Source organism: Lemur catta, chromosome 15 (assembly GCF_020740605.2).
Source record: "Lemur catta isolate mLemCat1 chromosome 15, mLemCat1.pri, whole genome shotgun sequence".
Classification (NCBI taxonomy): Eukaryota; Metazoa; Chordata; class Mammalia; order Primates; family Lemuridae; genus Lemur; species Lemur catta.
Genome location: NC_059142.1, coordinates 44,150,439 through 44,167,264, shown reverse-complemented (window position 1 = coordinate 44,167,264; position 16,826 = coordinate 44,150,439). Strand labels below are relative to the sequence as shown.

Below are 16,826 nucleotides of genomic sequence, written 5' to 3'. Positions count from 1 at the left end.
CTAAGCAAAGTCCTAGCCGTGGTCGGTAGCACCTCCATCTTTACTAGAGCTTGGCACGGTGGAAAGACAGGGGGCTTGGGTAGCCATCGCTTAGGAATGGGGGCACCCCCTCAGCAAGTCACTTTATCTTTTTGAGCCTCCATGTCCTCAGCTGTGAAAGGAGACTCACGCCCCCTGTTGCTCAGTAGTGTGCCTGGTACGTGGTGGGCACCCAAAACGCTGCCCTTCTTCCTTCCCCGCCTCCCCAGGAAGAGCCCCTGGGCATCCCCACAAAATGTCCTCTGACGACCTCGACCCAGTGGGCCGAGTGATCAGCTTGGTGCCGAGACCCACGGAAAGGTTGTTGGCAGCAAAAAGGAGGTAGACTATGTCCCGGGCACAATAACCAGCCTCTGACCTCAAGAAGGAAGGACGGAGCTGAAGGTGGGAAGTGGGGGCCTCAAATCACCCAGAGTCCTCCGGCCACCCTAATTCTGGGGTCGACGGAAGTAAGGGGTGAGAGAAGGCGCTGCCATCCCTGGCCGGTCCCACCTGTTCTTGGCCTCAGCCACACCTCACTTGTGCCCACCTGTGTGGCTACTGGGCAGTCCCCAGCTCCCTCCCCTGCTGCCCTCACTCCTAAAGGAGGCCGAACTTCTCCCGCGACCCAAGGTCCACACTCAAGTCCCCAGCAATGGCTAGAGCCTCTGTCACGGGGAGGGGGGGTTCCATGTCACAGGTGACATGGGAGGAAGGATGGCGGGGGAGGCAGGGACCCTCCTCCATTCCCACCGGGCTCCCCCTCTTTGGTGGAGCTGGAAGGGGAGGAAAGGGGTGTCCTGGCCTTCCTGAGTCCCCCATCCTCAGAGCCTGTATCTGCGACGTCACCTCCTCTCCTGTCTGGAGAACAGCCCATGGCCTGTGCCCTCCTGGTGGCGAGTCAGGAGCACTGGGCGGCAACACTTCAGTGACAAGGAGGAAAAGGAGCTGTCTTCTGGCCCTAAAAGCGGGTGGTGGCAAGGCCCCAGCACTCACACCCCAGCCCACAGGGGTGTGACTTTTCAGTGCTGTTGCCAACACTCCTAGAAGGGCTGGTTGGTTGGTTTGTTTTCCCACAGGGTAGTGTTCTTGGGCTCAAGAGTGGGAGGTGTAAATGCAGGGAAGTGTGCTCTTTCCTGCTGTCACTCCTAGGGGCAGCTGATGCCCGTGACCTCCAGCTCTGAAACAGCCAACCCTGGGCACCAGGCGACGACAAGCCCCAGCCTTCTCCGCCCTCTCCTTCCAAACACACCCCATGCCACTGGGCCCCTGGCACCTGGGAACTGAGGGAGAACAATCTTCCCCGTAAGGAAGGACAAAATGAGGCAAAGGGACCCTTGTGACCAGGGGCAGGAGGCCTGTATTCAGAGGTGTTTAGAAGCTAAAATAACCGAGCAGCACCACACAGACCCCTTTGGAGAAAGGACTTTCAGGGACGCAACGCGGGAAGAGCAAGGCTATGGAGATCTGCCGCCTGGGCTGAGGCAGCTCATGCCAGTCAGTCTCTGAGCCTCAGTGGCCTGACCTGTAAAATGGGAGGGTAACACTGCCTCCTCCCCAAGACAGCTGTGAGGGTCAAACGTGAGAACGCCAGGCAGGCCTTCTGCGGCTGGGTAAGCTCTACACAGATACGAGGAGGAGGAGAAGGAAGAGGAGGGGGCCGCCGTGACTGGACAGGGCTTGTTTCCAGGTGCTGTGCTCTGAGTTCCAGCGCTGGGGAGGGGACACAAACCCCCAAGGACTCTTCCAACTTTGAGATTCTCCGATGGTTGCAGAGCTGTGGGAGGAAGCACCCGTGGTCTGTGTCCGTTCTTGGAGTTTCTGCATCTTGGTTTGCATCTCTGTGGCAGGTGGAAGGGGCGCAGGCAATGCCTCAAGTTTGGGTCCTTTGCCCCTCGGACCTGGGCCCTGGGGAGCCTCAAGGCTTGGGGCAAGCGGAGGGCAACGTGCAGGGTTGGTGCCCTCTGGTGGTCAGTGTTAGCACTGCATCAGCTGCCTCAGCTGGTGGGACCAGGCAGGAAGCAGAGAAAGTGGCCTGTGCCCCGAAACCGCAAGATCTATTGGCTGTCCTTGGCCCCCTTTTCCAGCACATGATTCTCTCTGTTGGGTGGAGGGAACCACGCAGAGAGGAGGAGGGACAGGATAGAGAGTGGGAAGGGTCGGCGTAGATCTCAAGGATTGGCTCTCCTGACATCGCCTCCTTTTGGGGGATCACGTGGGGCCCTCCTCACCCCGGTGGACAACCCCACAATGACACGTTGCCACCTGGACGCAGGCAACCCCCCTTTGATTGGGTGGTCTCTCTAGCTGAGGCCCTCTGTGCTGAACCCTCACGAGGCAGGTGATGATGGGGAGGGAAAGGTGACAGGCCGGGGACATGATCCCAGGATGAGTGGAAGGAACTTCTAAATTATCCATCAGCACACCTATGCATAAATGTACACAGAAAAGAGGTGGGGGCACAGGTGGCCAGGGTATAAAAAGGGCCCGCAAGGGACCAATGCCAGGATCCCGAGCCCCAGCTCCCCGAACCGCTCAGGGTCCTGTGGACAGCTCGCCCAGCTGCGATGACTGCAGGTAAGCACCCCTAGAGTGACTCCGGGCGTGGTGTGTCCAGGGGGGATCCGGGCCCTACAGGAGGGATGGGGGCACTGACCCTCAGGTTTGGGGTTTCTGAATGTGAGTAAGCTGCCCAAGCCCAGACGTTCGGCCAAGCTGAGAACGTTCTCAGCACCTGGGAGGAGAGGAGGCAAAGGCACAGCACCTGGGACAGGCAGGGAGCTGGCCTCCTGCTCTGGCCCTCCCTCGCCCTCTGCTCTCTCCCCAGTCTCTCGGACCACCCTGCTCCTGGCCATGGCCCTGCTCTGCTTGCCCTGGCCCCAGGAGGCCGCCGCCTTCCCGGCCATGCCCTTGTCCAGCCTGTTCGCCAACGCTGTGCTCCGAGCCCAGCACCTGCACCAGCTGGCCGCCGACACTTACAAGGAGTTTGTAAGCTCCCCCGAATGGGTGCTGGTGGGGGGGTGGCAAGGAGGGGCGACTTTCCCCCAGAAGCAGTAGGAGGACAGTGAGGAGCTCAGGGTTGTTTTATGCAAGTGAAGATGCAGTCAGACGAGCATAACCCGAGGGGGTCCTGATAAAGTAGCCGTGAGAGCCGGCCACCGGCATTGACCTTCTCCCAGGAGCGCACCTACATCCCGGAGGGACAGCGATATTCCATCCAGAACGCCCAGGCTGCCTTCTGCTTCTCGGAGACCATCCCAGCCCCCACGGGCAAGGACGAGGCCCAGCAGAGATCCGTGAGTGGCCTCCCTCTTTGGAAGCAAATCCCCCTTCTCTCCCCAGGCGGTCCCCGGTCCCCTTTCTGCCCCCCAGGCTGGGAAGGAGGGAGGCGCGGGCACCCACGCCAGCTCTCCCTGCAGGACATGGAGCTGCTCCGCTTCTCGCTGCTGCTCATCCAGTCGTGGCTCGGGCCCGTGCAGTTCCTCAGCAGGGTCTTCACCAACAGCCTGGTGTTTGGCACCTCGGACCGCGTCTATGAGAAACTGAGGGACCTGGAGGAAGGCATCCAAGCCCTGATGCGGGTGAGGGTGACACTGGCGGTGCCCTACCCTGGGGTCCCGCCCGCTTAGCAGAGGGCTGGGGAGAGAAGTGACACTGATCTCTTTTTAGCAGTCAGCCTCCACCCAGAAGAACTCATCTTACTCCTCACTTCCCTCTTTGACTATTCCAGGACTTTCTTTAGGCTCAGGAAGGGAGGGAGGAAAAGGGACAGGAGAGAGAGGGAACAGCTCCTAAGCACTCGGCCTCTCCTTCTCTTCCCTTCCCTTTGCAGGAGCTGGAAGATGGCAGCCCCCGGGTTGGGCAGATCCTCAAGCAAACCTACGACAAGTTCGACACAAACTTGCGCAGTGACGATGCACTGCTCAAGAACTACGGGCTGCTCTCCTGCTTCAAGAAGGACCTGCACAAGGCTGAGACATACCTGCGGGTCATGAAGTGTCGCCGCTTTGTGGAAAGCAGCTGTGCCTTCTAGCCCCACGGCATCTGCTACACCTCCCCAGCACCTCTCTTTACCCTCGAAAGTGCCACTCCAGTGCCCACCAGCCTGTCTTAATAAAATTAAGTTGCATCATGTTGTCTGGCTATGTGTCTTTCTATTACGGGGTGGAGGGGGACTTAGGGGACAGGGACCCATCTTGTAGTCTGTCGGGAAACAGGCTGCTGAAATGTAGCTGACCTGGCTCTTCCTGGGCCAGAACAAAGCCAACACGTTACTCCTCTTGATTACATGCTAAGTCCACCTCCCCGGGCCAGTGGTCCCGGCTTGCTGGGCAGGCATAGGTCAGCAAGGTCATAGGTCACCCCCATAAAGTACTTGGAGGCATTTCTCCCTCCCCCACCAGCACCAACACCACCAGACCTAGGCCCAACCCCACCCCAAGAGTGGGAAGAAATGAAAACGAGACAGGCTATTAAGCGCAGAAGCAAAATACCCCAACAGGTGCGAAAACAGTGAGTAAAATCATAGAAGTACTTGTGTGCACAAAATTGAAAGGTGAATGCATATTAGGCCCAGCTGCCCTTGGGAAATGAGAACTGTGCCAAAGTAAGTTTAGGATGTACAGAACCGGAGTGTTTTGGACCTGAATTGGAGCTAGGGAAGTGGAAGAGAGATTCTAAATTGGGGGTTGCAAATGCCAACAGGTGCCAGGCAGATACTACATAAGTAATGAGGGTTGGATGGGAGGGGTAAATCGCAGCTGACACGGCCTCCTTAGGAGGGGCGTGCTGCGGAGGGGTGAGGACAGGAGCAACCTGCAGGACTCAGGCCCCAGTTAAGGGGAGGCCTGTCCAGCCTGTCGTCAACTGCAAGGGACAGGGCTGCCAGACCTCCAGATTCTTCGAGACAGCCAGGACATCCAGACGTAGGTAAAATCTAATTTTTAAATATTGGCAACTAATACATATTAAAAAACACTTTGAGGGCAAAAATTAGCCCAAACACATTTGGTCTTCAAGCTGCCAGTGCACAATTTGCTCTAAGCGCAGTAGACTGGGATAACTTGGTATAAAAGGAGGAATCAGGAAGATTTGGGCTGTATGTAATTTGTGCTCCTGAACAAAGTACTTGACTGACCCAAGATAACAATGTGTTGTTTTGCAAGGCCTATGTGAGGACTAAATGAAATGATGTTTCTGAAGTAATTGACATAGCACTCAAGACATTATGGTTATTTTTGCATTGAATATTGGGGTGTTTCATGTTTTCTAAGGGAATGTCTAACACCTGTTATTAAATTATTCTAGGCTGGGCCTGTAGTCCCAGCACTTTGGGAGGCTAAGGCAGGAGGATTGCTTGAGCCCAGGAGTTCAAGGCCAGCCTGGGTAACATAGCAAGACCCTGTCTCTACAAAAAAATAAAAAATTAGCTGAGTGTGGTGGTGCATGCTTGTAGTCCTAGCTACTCCAGAGGCTGAGGCAGGAGGATCGCTTGATCCCAGGAGTTCCAGGTTCGAGTGAACTGTGATCACACCACTGCACTCCAGCCTGGGCAGCAGAGTGAGACTCTGTCTATAAATGAATAATTCTGTTTTCCTAAAAGCATCTCAGATGTCTCCTATTTCCAAATGAACTTGAAAGGCAGTGATTAATGCTTAATAGTTAATTTTTAAGTCTCCCAAGTACCCTGGCTGAGTGACTAGTGACCGATAAATCAATACTAAGATGCTGACTGCAACTCTATTATCCAAAAATGATTTTATGAGGTCAATAATTCTTTTTCAATGCAAATAATCCCCTAATTAATCACCTTGAAGTTCAGATTTTTATGTGCTGTTGTGAATTTTCTTTATAACAGGACCCACCTGTATTCATTGTTAGATTTTTTTTTTAATTTAGTAACATAAGTCCTTGGGAAGTGATTGAAGGTTGAAATATCAGAACTCCACAGCTCCATTGCTTAGCTCAGAAATCATTTGTCTGCCTTATATCATTCTCTTAATGTCGGGCATTAAAATTATGGAATTTTGGAGCTCAAAGTTCTCATAGATCATTCTAATTCCTTCGACTTTAGGAATCTTATTCTACATGATCCATCATAGATGGTATTCCTGTTACGACTGTGTAGCACTAGAACCAAGGGAATCACTATTTCACAAGACTACTCATTCTATTAATCCACTTTGATTTCAGACCTGTAATGTCCTTCATTTGGCCTTAAACTTTTTTTAGAAATTTCATGGTCTTTAGAAGTTGATGTAATGAGTACAAATATATTGATCTCTTGGCTTGAGTAGGTGTTTTAAAAGGAAATGCGAGCCATCTTAATGAGCATTTGTTGAATGAATGTGGCAGGGGAATTACAATGTTCGGTGCCTACACAGGGATATAAAAAGAGGGCTCTAAAGTGGGGTTATCTTAACAGAACTGGACAGCAGGGGGCGCTACACTCCAGAGAGTGTCCACTCAGCTCCACTTGGTACAGCAGAATCAACCCCTCCACTGCTAGTTGAGAATTACAAAGATGCTGGCAGATTTTGCAAAGTTTTAGAATTTAAAAAGACCTTAAAGACCCTCTACCCTAAACTCTTTGATTTGCCAACTGTTATTATGCCTTTCAACTCTTCAGTTGGGCAGTGGGTGGCAACCTTAGCTACAAATTAGAAACACCTAGGGTGTTTTCTAAACAATGGCTGCATTAGCCTCCACTCCCTGAGATTCTGATTTCATTGGCCTGAAGATAGGGTCCAGGCAAGAGTAGTTTTAGAAGCTCCCCAGGTGATTCTAATGTGCACACAAAGCTGAGAACCATTGAGTTAGGGACCACCAAGATGAGATAACAGTGTCCACGGATATTGTACTGGTAAAACAGGGAAAAAGGAGACAAGAGACCTGGGCCGGGTGTGGCACTCTCTGCTTCTAATCCTAACCAATTATTTAAAAATTTTTGCTAATGAGCCAGTCACAAAAAGACAAATACTATCTGATTCCACGCCTATCAGGTACTTAGTCAAGTTCATAGAGAAAGAATGGTGGTTGCCGGCAGCTGAGGGGAGGAGGGGGGGAGTTGTTTAACTGGCACAGAGTTTCTGTTGTGCAAGAAGAAAAGTGTTCTGGACACGACAATAGGAATGTACTTGACGTTACTGAACTGTGCGCTTAAAATGGTTAAGATGGTAAATTTTATATTTTATCACAATTAAATTTTTTAACAGTATTTTCTAACGAAAAAGTCTTCCCTCGGGTAAGATTAGCAAGACTCACACAAGAAAGAGTTCAGTAGGCAGGACTCAAGTAATCCTTGACCCCTGGAATAATGTTTTTCTGACTCCTTGTAATCTTTTGAATTTACTCTAACCTGAAACGGCCACTTCTGAATTTCTTCCATGAGCATTTCCAAAACACACAAGATGAGTTTTGTCCCTTTGTACACAGTTGAAAGCAGAACTGACATCTTCCCCAAGTCCTCCGTGGAATTACAGGATCTGGACTTCTGGGCCAAGGCAAGCTGACACTCTGCTTCTTTAGTTCAGAAGGCCTTGGCGTGGCTGAGAGATGCTCTTGACTGCTGCTGGTATCAGGGTTCCCGACTCATCCTGGTTTGCATGAAGCGTTCCGAATTTTAGCAGTGAAAGTCCCAGGTCCTGGAACGCCTCAGCTCAGTGCAAACTGAGCTAGTAGGACTGGTCTTCCTACTAGTAGTCCTAAATCCCAGGAAGCCGAAAAGGGGGCAAGTAGATGAAGAAGGAGGAAAAAGACTAGAAAAACAGGAAAAAGTGTGTATGACTTTTGATGGCCCTCAATGGTTGCCATGGATTTCTGCCTCTTGCTTTGAGTTTGTGATTATAATTATGGGTATAATTACCACCAGGATTATTAGTGTAATAATAAAAGCCAACACTTGTGAACACAGGTATAAAGCACCATACCAGTGTTTCATAAGTACCATGTCATTTCCTTCTAACTATAATCCTATAAGCTAAATACTATTATTATCCCTATAGTAAGAAGCCCCATTGAAGATTTAACTTATGCTTCCTCAGGTCTAGAGAGAAAGATGCCAGAAAGTCACCTTGACCATCCTTAAGAGGATGAACTTTTGGAGTATTAAAGGTCAGTCTTCCCCTGAAGAGAATCAGGGTAGCTGCAGTTTAAGTGTGAGCTGGTTGCTCTAATGCTCAGAAAGAATATGATCAAAGCCTCTTACGGGGTGGGGCCTCCTGGAGATAGTGAAGACAGCTACCCTTAGAAGCTCAATTATATAGGGAAAGAGATGTTATGAGACCCTTTGTGCTTTAGGAATTGATGAGGAGTGGCTGCCTGACCCTGGCTGTGTGGATCACTGGGGAAGGAAAGGGAAGAGGTTCCAAGCCTACAAAGGGAAGAGCCTAGCCCAGATCTGAAGCACTCTGCAGGATGGCTACTCCAAACTACTGAGCTCTGAGAACTGGAACCCAGGATGCCGAAGCACCAAGGAAGCCAGTCCTCACCCTCCACCCCACAACCTGGACCTGTAGAACTGCTTGGTTTGATGGCATCTGTCAACACTGAGACCCTGTGGCAGTGAGAAGCAAAGGCAGTAGCAGGCTAAGCCATCAGGCTCTCCCTGCTGGAACTAGGACGTCCAAATGACCCTCTTCCCTTCCTTTTTGGCTTCACTGTGCCACAGGGCACTGAGGCCATGAGGTGGGGTTTGCAGCTATGGGACAGCCACAGGCCCGATGCACCTAATCCTGATGCCAAAATGGCCATGGATCCCTGTACTGGGCTGCTCTTACTCCTCTCCTAAACCTGCTTCCTAACTTACTTTCCCAAGTGCTCTGTTCAGGAAGGTGGATAATGTATATTAGACTCACATGATGAGAGAACAGTGGCTAGTAAGTGAAGACATTGAGGTTGAGAAGATTATTTGGGGGGATGCTATTTTGGAAAGTCAAACAAGATATTTCCAGTCTCCTTCCAGGAAGGCTTCCTTGATCCAGGTTGGGCTTTTTCTTAACAATCTATGCTTTCCCAGTCATAGGACTTAATGCACAAACGTAATCTCCTGCTCATTTCTCTACCTTCCCTGATAGACTACAAACTTGTGGAAGCCAGGGACAATGTTTTGTTCATGATCGTATCCTCACTGCCTCGTAGGTGAAGGCAAAGGGTTATTTTCACACCAAATCCACAACCCTAGACTCAGGGGAGGTCTGGGAAGAATGGGAGAATTTTTTCCCTTTGGTGTCTGATACTGCATTCTTTCTAGCTAGTATCTGCAATTTGGAAGGCTGTGCACCTCTAGCTTTTAGTTTTGAGAGTAGGTCAAATAGGCTACTGCCCTGAGCTAATGTACCACCTGCCCTGGGCTGGTTGTTTATGCTACCAGCTTGGTACTCTTTCCTTAGAAATTGTATTCAAAGTCCTAAAATGCAACCATTTGGCTTAACGAAAGCTTTCAGCAATGACACAGAAGAGAAATACATTCAGATATCATAAAATCACTTTTATTTTTTACCATAGCCAACATTTCAGTGAACATTTCATGACTAATTTGGGAGGAAAAGATCTGGTTTTATGATTTCTTATGCCTTCTCCAGGGGTGAATATACTACTTCCAAAGAATAGAGAAGGAAGCTGAATCATAAAATCACATGGTGAATACTGTCACAAGAGGATTCCTCTTGAAACTTAAAGGAAACAGTTTGCAGACAGATGAAAATAAGCACTTTATGGAAAGGGAGAGTAAACACGGAACTCTAACCTAGGAGCACATACAAGTTAAAAAACACAAAACAAAACAGAAACTGTCAAACGTGAGCTCACAGATGATTACTCTACAATGGACTATGAAAAGGAATTCAAAGATGTTTGGAGCCCTTAACCTATGATGCCAATTTCATGGAAGAATTCTACCTTCTACTTCAGAGACAGAACACTGGGCTAGGTAAGCTGCTTGTCTGGCCCAATGTCTAATTTCTTATGATTTTTATACCCCCCCAAGGGCCACAACAGATGGTTACTCAGGTGAAGCTTAACCAGTCGTGGACCCTTAATAGTGTCATCGAGCTCAGCTCTGGGAGTTTGCATTCCAGAAACCCAGGTGAGGGGAGCAAGGGAAAGCAGAGAGGGGAGTATCTCCTTCAAAGTCTTGTCCCTGGACTAAAAAATTAGTTCCCGGTTAGTCATCAGGAAACCATGAGAAATGAGTTGCATTTCTAAGATGTGTCTGGTTACCTCTTTAGTCTGATGTTTGAGAGAAAAGGGCAGGATCTTCTTTTCGGAATCTAACAGTGGACTGATTAAGCACATAAAAAGGAGCAAGAGACCTTCTCACTAGTTGAAAACAGAATGAAATTCCTAGTGACTAGTGTGAACTCACAGGAGAAATGTGAGCTGTGGATGGATTGGACACAAGGGACATGGGGGCCTGGAACACTGTTTTATGGGACAGAAAAACAGAAAAGTTAATGTAGCTTTACATTCTGTTTCTTCCTTTCTCCTCTCATCCTCTCTTCCCTCCCTGGGAAACCCCAGTAATAGAAGTCTCATTCAACCAAAAGCTATTTTTATTCAACAATTATGTGAGTTGCACTTTTCTGCTTGTTGAACAGCAAACTGGCTTTCCTTCTCTTTGTTCTTCTCTTTCTGCCCATAGGGCAATTTCCTCCTCTCTATTTTGCAGGGCCGATAGTTCAAATATAGTGCTACAGTGATTACACCCACTCCGAGGATGATGATGATAATGATGAAGATGGTAGAGCTGACTCCTTCATCCAATCCTGCTCAAGCACAGAAAACAGAATTGGGAAAGTCTGAGGGCAAGACAGTCACCCCATCCCAGCTCACCAAGCCCACTTCTGAGTTCATCCTCCCCAGCCCAGTAAAAATCTTTCTTCTTTCCACGCTTGGATAAGAACTCCAAGCCCCTGAGGGATTTCCTTCCCAGGCCTGGCAGCAGGGCAGCAGCAGTCACCTTCAACGACAACAGCAATGTCTTTGCTAACAGCCCAGCTGGTTAGTGGCCGTGCAGCAGTAGGTTCCAGTGTGGTTCTGGGTTGCCTTCTGCAGCACATCAAGGTTGAAGGTGACCCCGTTCCAGGTACACACCAAGGCTGGAGCTGGGTTTCCCTTTGGGATGCAGGCAAGCATCTGCTCCATCCCTTCTACCCACCTCTGGTTGCCAGGGCAATCAGACTCCTCTAACTGCGGCTTGTCTACAAAGAAAAAAGAGTCCCCCAAGGAGCCGAGCTCAGTGCACCAAATTCCCTCCTTACCTTTCTACTCAGCTCCCTCTCCCTCCCCTAACCCAAATGCTGCCCCCTCCACCCAATAGCTTTCTTTCCCAAGGGAGCACTCTCAGTTCCTTGCTTGGAGCCAACTCATCTTTCCTCCCTTCCCTATGGACAAGGAGTCTGAGATGCAGCCTAGGGTATGTTTATAGATTCAGACTAAATGCTAGCACTGCTCTGCCCATGGTGGGGCCCTGGAGCCCTGCTTCTCATCTTTGCTTCTCAGTGGATGAGGATGGGGTCAACTCAGAGAGGAGGATTTTTCTATTTTTCAAAATACACATTTTTATTTGGAATATGGAATTTTCAGAAATTTCCCTCCTAAGCATAAGCTTCAACTATCACTTCCTATGTTCTCCTCAGCCATCAACACTCACCTAATACTGCCTGATCACTTTAACCGTTTTTCTTTCTGTTCTCAATTTCCCTTCATCTTTCTCCCCATTCACTTCCCTGGGCGTAGGTAAGGTAAGCTTGGAGAGCTCTTGTTTTATTTCCTCCTTTGATTTTTTTTTTTAATGAGAAAAATGTGGCAACTCTAATAATGAAGTTACTGGCCTAGATCTCTGGAAATGGGAAACTAATAATCTTTGTTTTGATGAGAAAGATCAGGCTTCTACTCACATAAGATGTGGAGCTAGATCACAGTGGTTTTAATCAACTGCTGACCCTCCACCTCCAAAGAGGCCTTGCAGGAGAAATTTCGGCCATCATCTTCCTCTCTGGCAGTAAGCAGAAGCCCAAACAGGCTTCCCAGGGGCAGGGAGATCTGGGGCTCCCTGAAGCCGAAGAGTAGGGCTGGGTGATATTAATACATGCCCTGAGCAGGTCACGTTAATGTCTGTCCCTGCCAACGGATGTGATTCTCCTAGCTCCAGGGTTGGTGGAGGGAAACCTAGAATGAAAGGAAAAAGAGAACCACACACATTTCTCAAAACTAGCAGCCACTTCTGTACTCTTGCTGCTGGTGGTATCCCTCAGGTAGACAGACAATGGGAAAAACTCGAGATACCATTGCTGCTTCTGCAAAAGAAGGAGCAAAGACTAGCACTCTGAGAGGCCAACGTGGGCAGATTGCCTGGGCTCAGGAGTTCAAGACCAGCCAGGTGTTGTGGCACGTGACTGTAGTCCCAGCTACTGGGGAGACTGAGGCAGGAAGATCGCTTGAGCCCAGGATTTGGAGGTTGCAGTGAGCTACCATGATGCCACTACTCTCCACCTGGGGCGACAGAGTGAGACTTTGTCTCGGAAAAAAAAAAAAAAAAAGGAGCAAAGGGGTGGTTTGGGGATTTGAGAGCTTCTCTTACAACAAATGCAGTGTGTACACATTTGGCTATGCCTTGCAAGGACAGCAAGATGTCTTTTCATCTTACAGATGTCCTCCTCACCTCAAATAAATATTCCTGGAAACAGGTCAGGCATCTACAATTGCTCTGTAAGCAGGATGGCCTAAGGAAACTGAGGGTGAAGACTGGAAAGAACTATCACAATACCTGTCCCTAAACTGCCTGCACTTACCAGAGGAAGATGAAGACTAACGTTCATTTGAGAGAGTATTCAGCAAAGGTTAGTAGGGATATCTACAGTCAAATCACCAACCCATCACTGTGTAAGTTTTCAACAGCAGAGAATCCATATGGGGAAGGGAAGAGGCTGGTCACCTACTGTAGACAGGCACTGGCTTTCTTGTTTTCTGTTCCATTGGACCCAGAGATACGAGGCAGGACAGCTCCTGGTCACCAGTCTCCATTGCCCGAATGGTGGCATTGGCCCATGCTGTGTCCCCCTCCCAGGAGAGGAAGAGGCTCACCTCCTGATCTCCCAGAAACATGTGGAACATAACTTCTTTGGCAGGAAACACCCTAGCCACCTCACAGCTCACAGTCTCTGCCATTCCAACCTCCACAAGTGAAGAGATCCAGATCTGGGGGCTCTCAGAGAATTCTGCCAAAAAACAAGGAAAGAAAAGAGAAAAGCCATGATAAATCATGTGTCATGCAGGACCCCACAATGTAGGAAGGGAGTGGGGCTAAAAGATCTCTCTTCTACAGGTTGAGTTTAAAGCCCAGCAGAGGTGGAGCACAATCATCCCCACACCTAAACCCTGTGGGAACTTAGCTCCAAAGGCCAAGGCAAGATGAGCAAAATGAGGCGCAAGATTTCTTCCACACCTGGGCTCTGACTCACCAAAAATCCAGAGTACTTTGATGAATGAGGTTCTTTGAAAGAGCCTTCCACCTTGTGAACTCAAGTCCAGCTCTGCGCGGCAGGAGAAACTGCACCTGTCATTCTCCCTTTGGGCTCTGACACTGATGGTGACCTCAGCTCTTTGGGAGGCCACAGCCAAGCTCACAAAGTTATTTCTATACAGTTCTTGGTTACCCTGGAGAAGGGCAAGGGTGAGGTTCTCCAAGGGTGCTACACTAGGCACGTGGCATGTCACTGTAAAGGTTTCATCCATGGACACCCATGTAGGCTGCAGCTCTAGAATCACCTCCTTTGGTGGCTCTTTAAGACAAAAAGGGAGGGCTTGATGATCACTACCCACCTCTCCAGAAAGAAATGGTATAGGACAGGAAGCCTGATCCATCTGATCATTGCTGATCAACATCTGATCAATAGTGTCAGCTTTCTGCCATCCCTGCCCCAGATGGGACAAGTTAGCCTTCTGGCTCTTTTCTGCCACCTATCAAAGGCAGCTAGAGCCATAGCTAAGAAACGTGACTGTTGAGGGGAAGTCCCTTGCTTTGATTGTTGCTGCCATTCTGGAAAGCCTTTCTCTCTTACCAGAGGTGCTTCAGAGGCATGAGCAGCTTCTGAAGGACTCCTTAGCAGCATACAAAAACTGTAACTAACCAAGTTCTTACCCCCAGAGACCACGTGTATTCTTATAGCCATATCTCTGCTGATGCAATTTGCCTACCTTAAAGACCCTCTTCACCCACCTCCTTCTATTAAAATCCTAACCATTCTGCAGGAGGGCAGCTCAAGAGTCTCTTTTTTCACGGAGACCTTTCTAAGTATCACAGGTCATAAAGACCCTCCTTTCTCTAATCTCTATTCATTCTAAGAGCTTGTATCAAATAATTCAGCACTAACTTTATATTTTTTGATACTTCAGAAGTTAGCATTATCAGCACATGCTTCCTGTATTTGAGCATATTCTCAAGCACAGATGTCTGGATGCCCTCTATGGTCTGTTCCTAATTTAAAACCCAGCAGGAAGCCTACATCAAAGGGCAATAGAAGTAATTGGCTCTAGCATCCCCAGAGTATGACAAGAATCTTTGTTACAGGCCCTTATTCTCTCTCGCAATTAGAAATTTTTGTCTATTCTTCCCTAAATAAGACATATTCATGTTTCCCTACACCACCCCCTTCCTCTCCAACCCTCGGCCCCACTCACCATACACAGTGATGCCAAGGCTTATGTCCTTTTGGATCCCTGCACAAGAGAAGAAGCACTGCAGGACAGAATTCTTTGTGACATCCTCCAGGAGAAACTCTTTCCACTGAGGCCCTTTGCCCCCTTGGGTTTTCTTTAAGAAGGTCTCAATTCCACTGGGTCCTGGCTCTGGACAGGTGGTGCTGCAGTTGACCGTTAGGGACTGTCCATACTCCACCAGGGCCTGATTTGGCCAAACAGAAACCTCAAATAGCTCTTCTGTGGCCCCTGAAATGAACCACATATGCCAAAGACTCTGGTGAGGACCATGAGACCCAAACAAAATATAGAGCCTATTCTATCTAATTATAAGTTAGAGACCAGGGAACCTGCCCTGAATAAAAAGATTCAGTGGAACAGACAGGAAAAGGACCTTTAATTAACAAGTTAGAGCCCTGCTTCTACCCTGTCTTCTTTCTTGAGATCTTCATTTCTCCATTAGTGTCACCAAGGAAACTATGGAGTTGCTAAAAATCATGCTCAGGAAACCATTCTCTTTATAAACTTTCAGAATTATTGGAAGCTCCCCAGGATTGGTTGCTGAGGTCCTGCAGAGGGTCAGGAGATCCCTGAGTAAAAGAACTTTATTACTTATACCTCAAAGCAGTGTTTTACTCAAGTTATGGTTAAGGATTGCCTTCACCAGGATCACCTGGAATTCTTGCAAAATTGCAGATCCCAACTCCACCTCAGAGTGAATGTTTAAAAACATGCGAAGGTAGGACCTGGAAATATGCTAGGGAATAAAACAAGCCTCCTGGGAACCCTTATGCACAGCAAAATTTGAGAACCAGGGGCCTACAGGTGACTCCCAGGGTCATTCATTTCCCATGGAACTTTACACCGCTTCTTCTCAGAGTAAAACCATTCCATTTTGATTTTATGCTAAAGCAAAAGATATTTCTGGATGCCTGCAAGTTAAGTTCATTAGGGAAATCTTCTCAGATGAAGTGAGAGAAACATCAGATAGATTTCAGACGCCTGATGTAGGTAAGGGGCAGACTCCTGAAGACTTCCTACAGGTCCCCTTTAGCTAGACCATGCCCACCGTCCACTCTCTCCCAAATACCAGTCCCCTCTGGGAATACACAACACTTTCAGCAATGTTACCCACGGAAGCTCCAGTTCCCCCTCCCGCCATTGAGAGCACTCACTTCTTGAAACTGAGCTATGGGCTTTGTTCTGTCAAGATCCTATTGTAGTTCACTATGACGCAAAGGATGGCAAGAAAGACGTAAAAATATTCTCGAGATGAGAAACACAGGACAGTCCTGGGGCAGAAGGGAGCTAAGCTGAGAAAGCATATTTCCTAGGGAGAGTCCTCTATGATAGTCTATTAATTTGGGTTTCCCAAGTGATCCAAGAAACTGGAATCTCTCCCCAGGGTCCAGATGAATGAATACTGAAGTGTCACCCCACTCAGGACTTCTCGTTCCCTTCCTCACTGACCAGACACCTGTGTCCCAACGCACACTGGCTAAAGAAATTTTTCCAATTAGCCTCCAAATAGCCAAGGGATCAAGACCATCAGGGCCAAAACATCAAACAGGAGCGTTTTCATCCTTATGAGAAGGGCCAAAGGCTGGAGAGGAAGAAAGAAGACAGCAGTGCTGGAGAAAGTGACCAAAAAAAAAATACAGAAAATTCTTTCTTTGATATTGCTAAAAGTCATCCCCTTTCCTTAAACTTCAATAGTCTGGAAAATATGCAGCAAAAACATCAGTAGTGTGAGTGTACTAGAAGAACTTCTCACATCTATTTCAGTTTGGCTTATGTGCACAGCAAAAAGACAGGGAAAATATGAGACAGAGTGAAGGGATATTTGATTATCAAGAGTCCTGTATAAGCCTGTATTGCAACTTACCTTTTCACTAGTTTGCCTCTATTAGACTGAGTCAATAGAACACTGTTAGCATGGAAACATGAAAAATTGAGTTTAGAAAGATGAAATTTGGCAGTGTTTATCTGGCACTATCCAGTAGAAAGTGACCCCGAAAGTAGAATCCTGTTCTCTGATGTAAGGGGGAAATGTTTCACCAGGCCTCTCTCATGACCTCTATGAAATATTCCTTAAGACAAATCATCTCTTT

General features: G+C 48.4%; 2 protein-coding genes across 2 annotated transcripts; one reads left to right on the top strand and one right to left on the bottom strand.

Annotated features, from left to right (window-relative positions):
* Nucleotides 1-1,918: 1,918 nt before the first annotated feature.
* Nucleotides 1,919-4,145, top strand: LOC123621267 (somatotropin). The gene is made up of 5 exons (XM_045527165.1): nucleotides 1,919-2,595; nucleotides 2,846-3,006; nucleotides 3,198-3,314; nucleotides 3,438-3,599; nucleotides 3,851-4,145. The coding sequence occupies exons 1-5, from the start codon at nucleotides 2,586-2,588 to the stop codon at nucleotides 4,049-4,051; spliced, it is 651 nt and encodes a 216-aa protein (XP_045383121.1). The 5' UTR covers nucleotides 1,919-2,585; the 3' UTR covers nucleotides 4,052-4,145.
* Nucleotides 4,146-10,572: 6,427 nt separating this feature from the next.
* LOC123650947 (intercellular adhesion molecule 5) lies at nucleotides 10,573-16,297 on the bottom strand. Its single transcript, XM_045570265.1, is given in 9 exon segments — nucleotides 10,573-10,781; nucleotides 10,976-11,007; nucleotides 11,009-11,216; nucleotides 11,916-12,024; nucleotides 12,026-12,186; nucleotides 12,957-13,235; nucleotides 13,479-13,799; nucleotides 14,698-14,967; nucleotides 16,246-16,297. Coding segments are annotated over 9 exon segments (1,641 nt in total).
* Between the last annotated feature and the right edge of the window lie 529 nt (nucleotides 16,298-16,826).

What these genes read in the sequence shown, in the direction of transcription:
- LOC123621267 (XM_045527165.1), top strand. An exon ending in CCGACACTTACAAGGAGTTT is followed by an intron (nt 3,007 to 3,197) that starts GTAAGCTCCCCC and finishes ACCTTCTCCCAG; the next exon opens with GAGCGCACCTACATCCCGGA. An exon ending in ACGAGGCCCAGCAGAGATCC is followed by an intron (nt 3,315 to 3,437) that starts GTGAGTGGCCTC and finishes CTCTCCCTGCAG; the next exon opens with GACATGGAGCTGCTCCGCTT.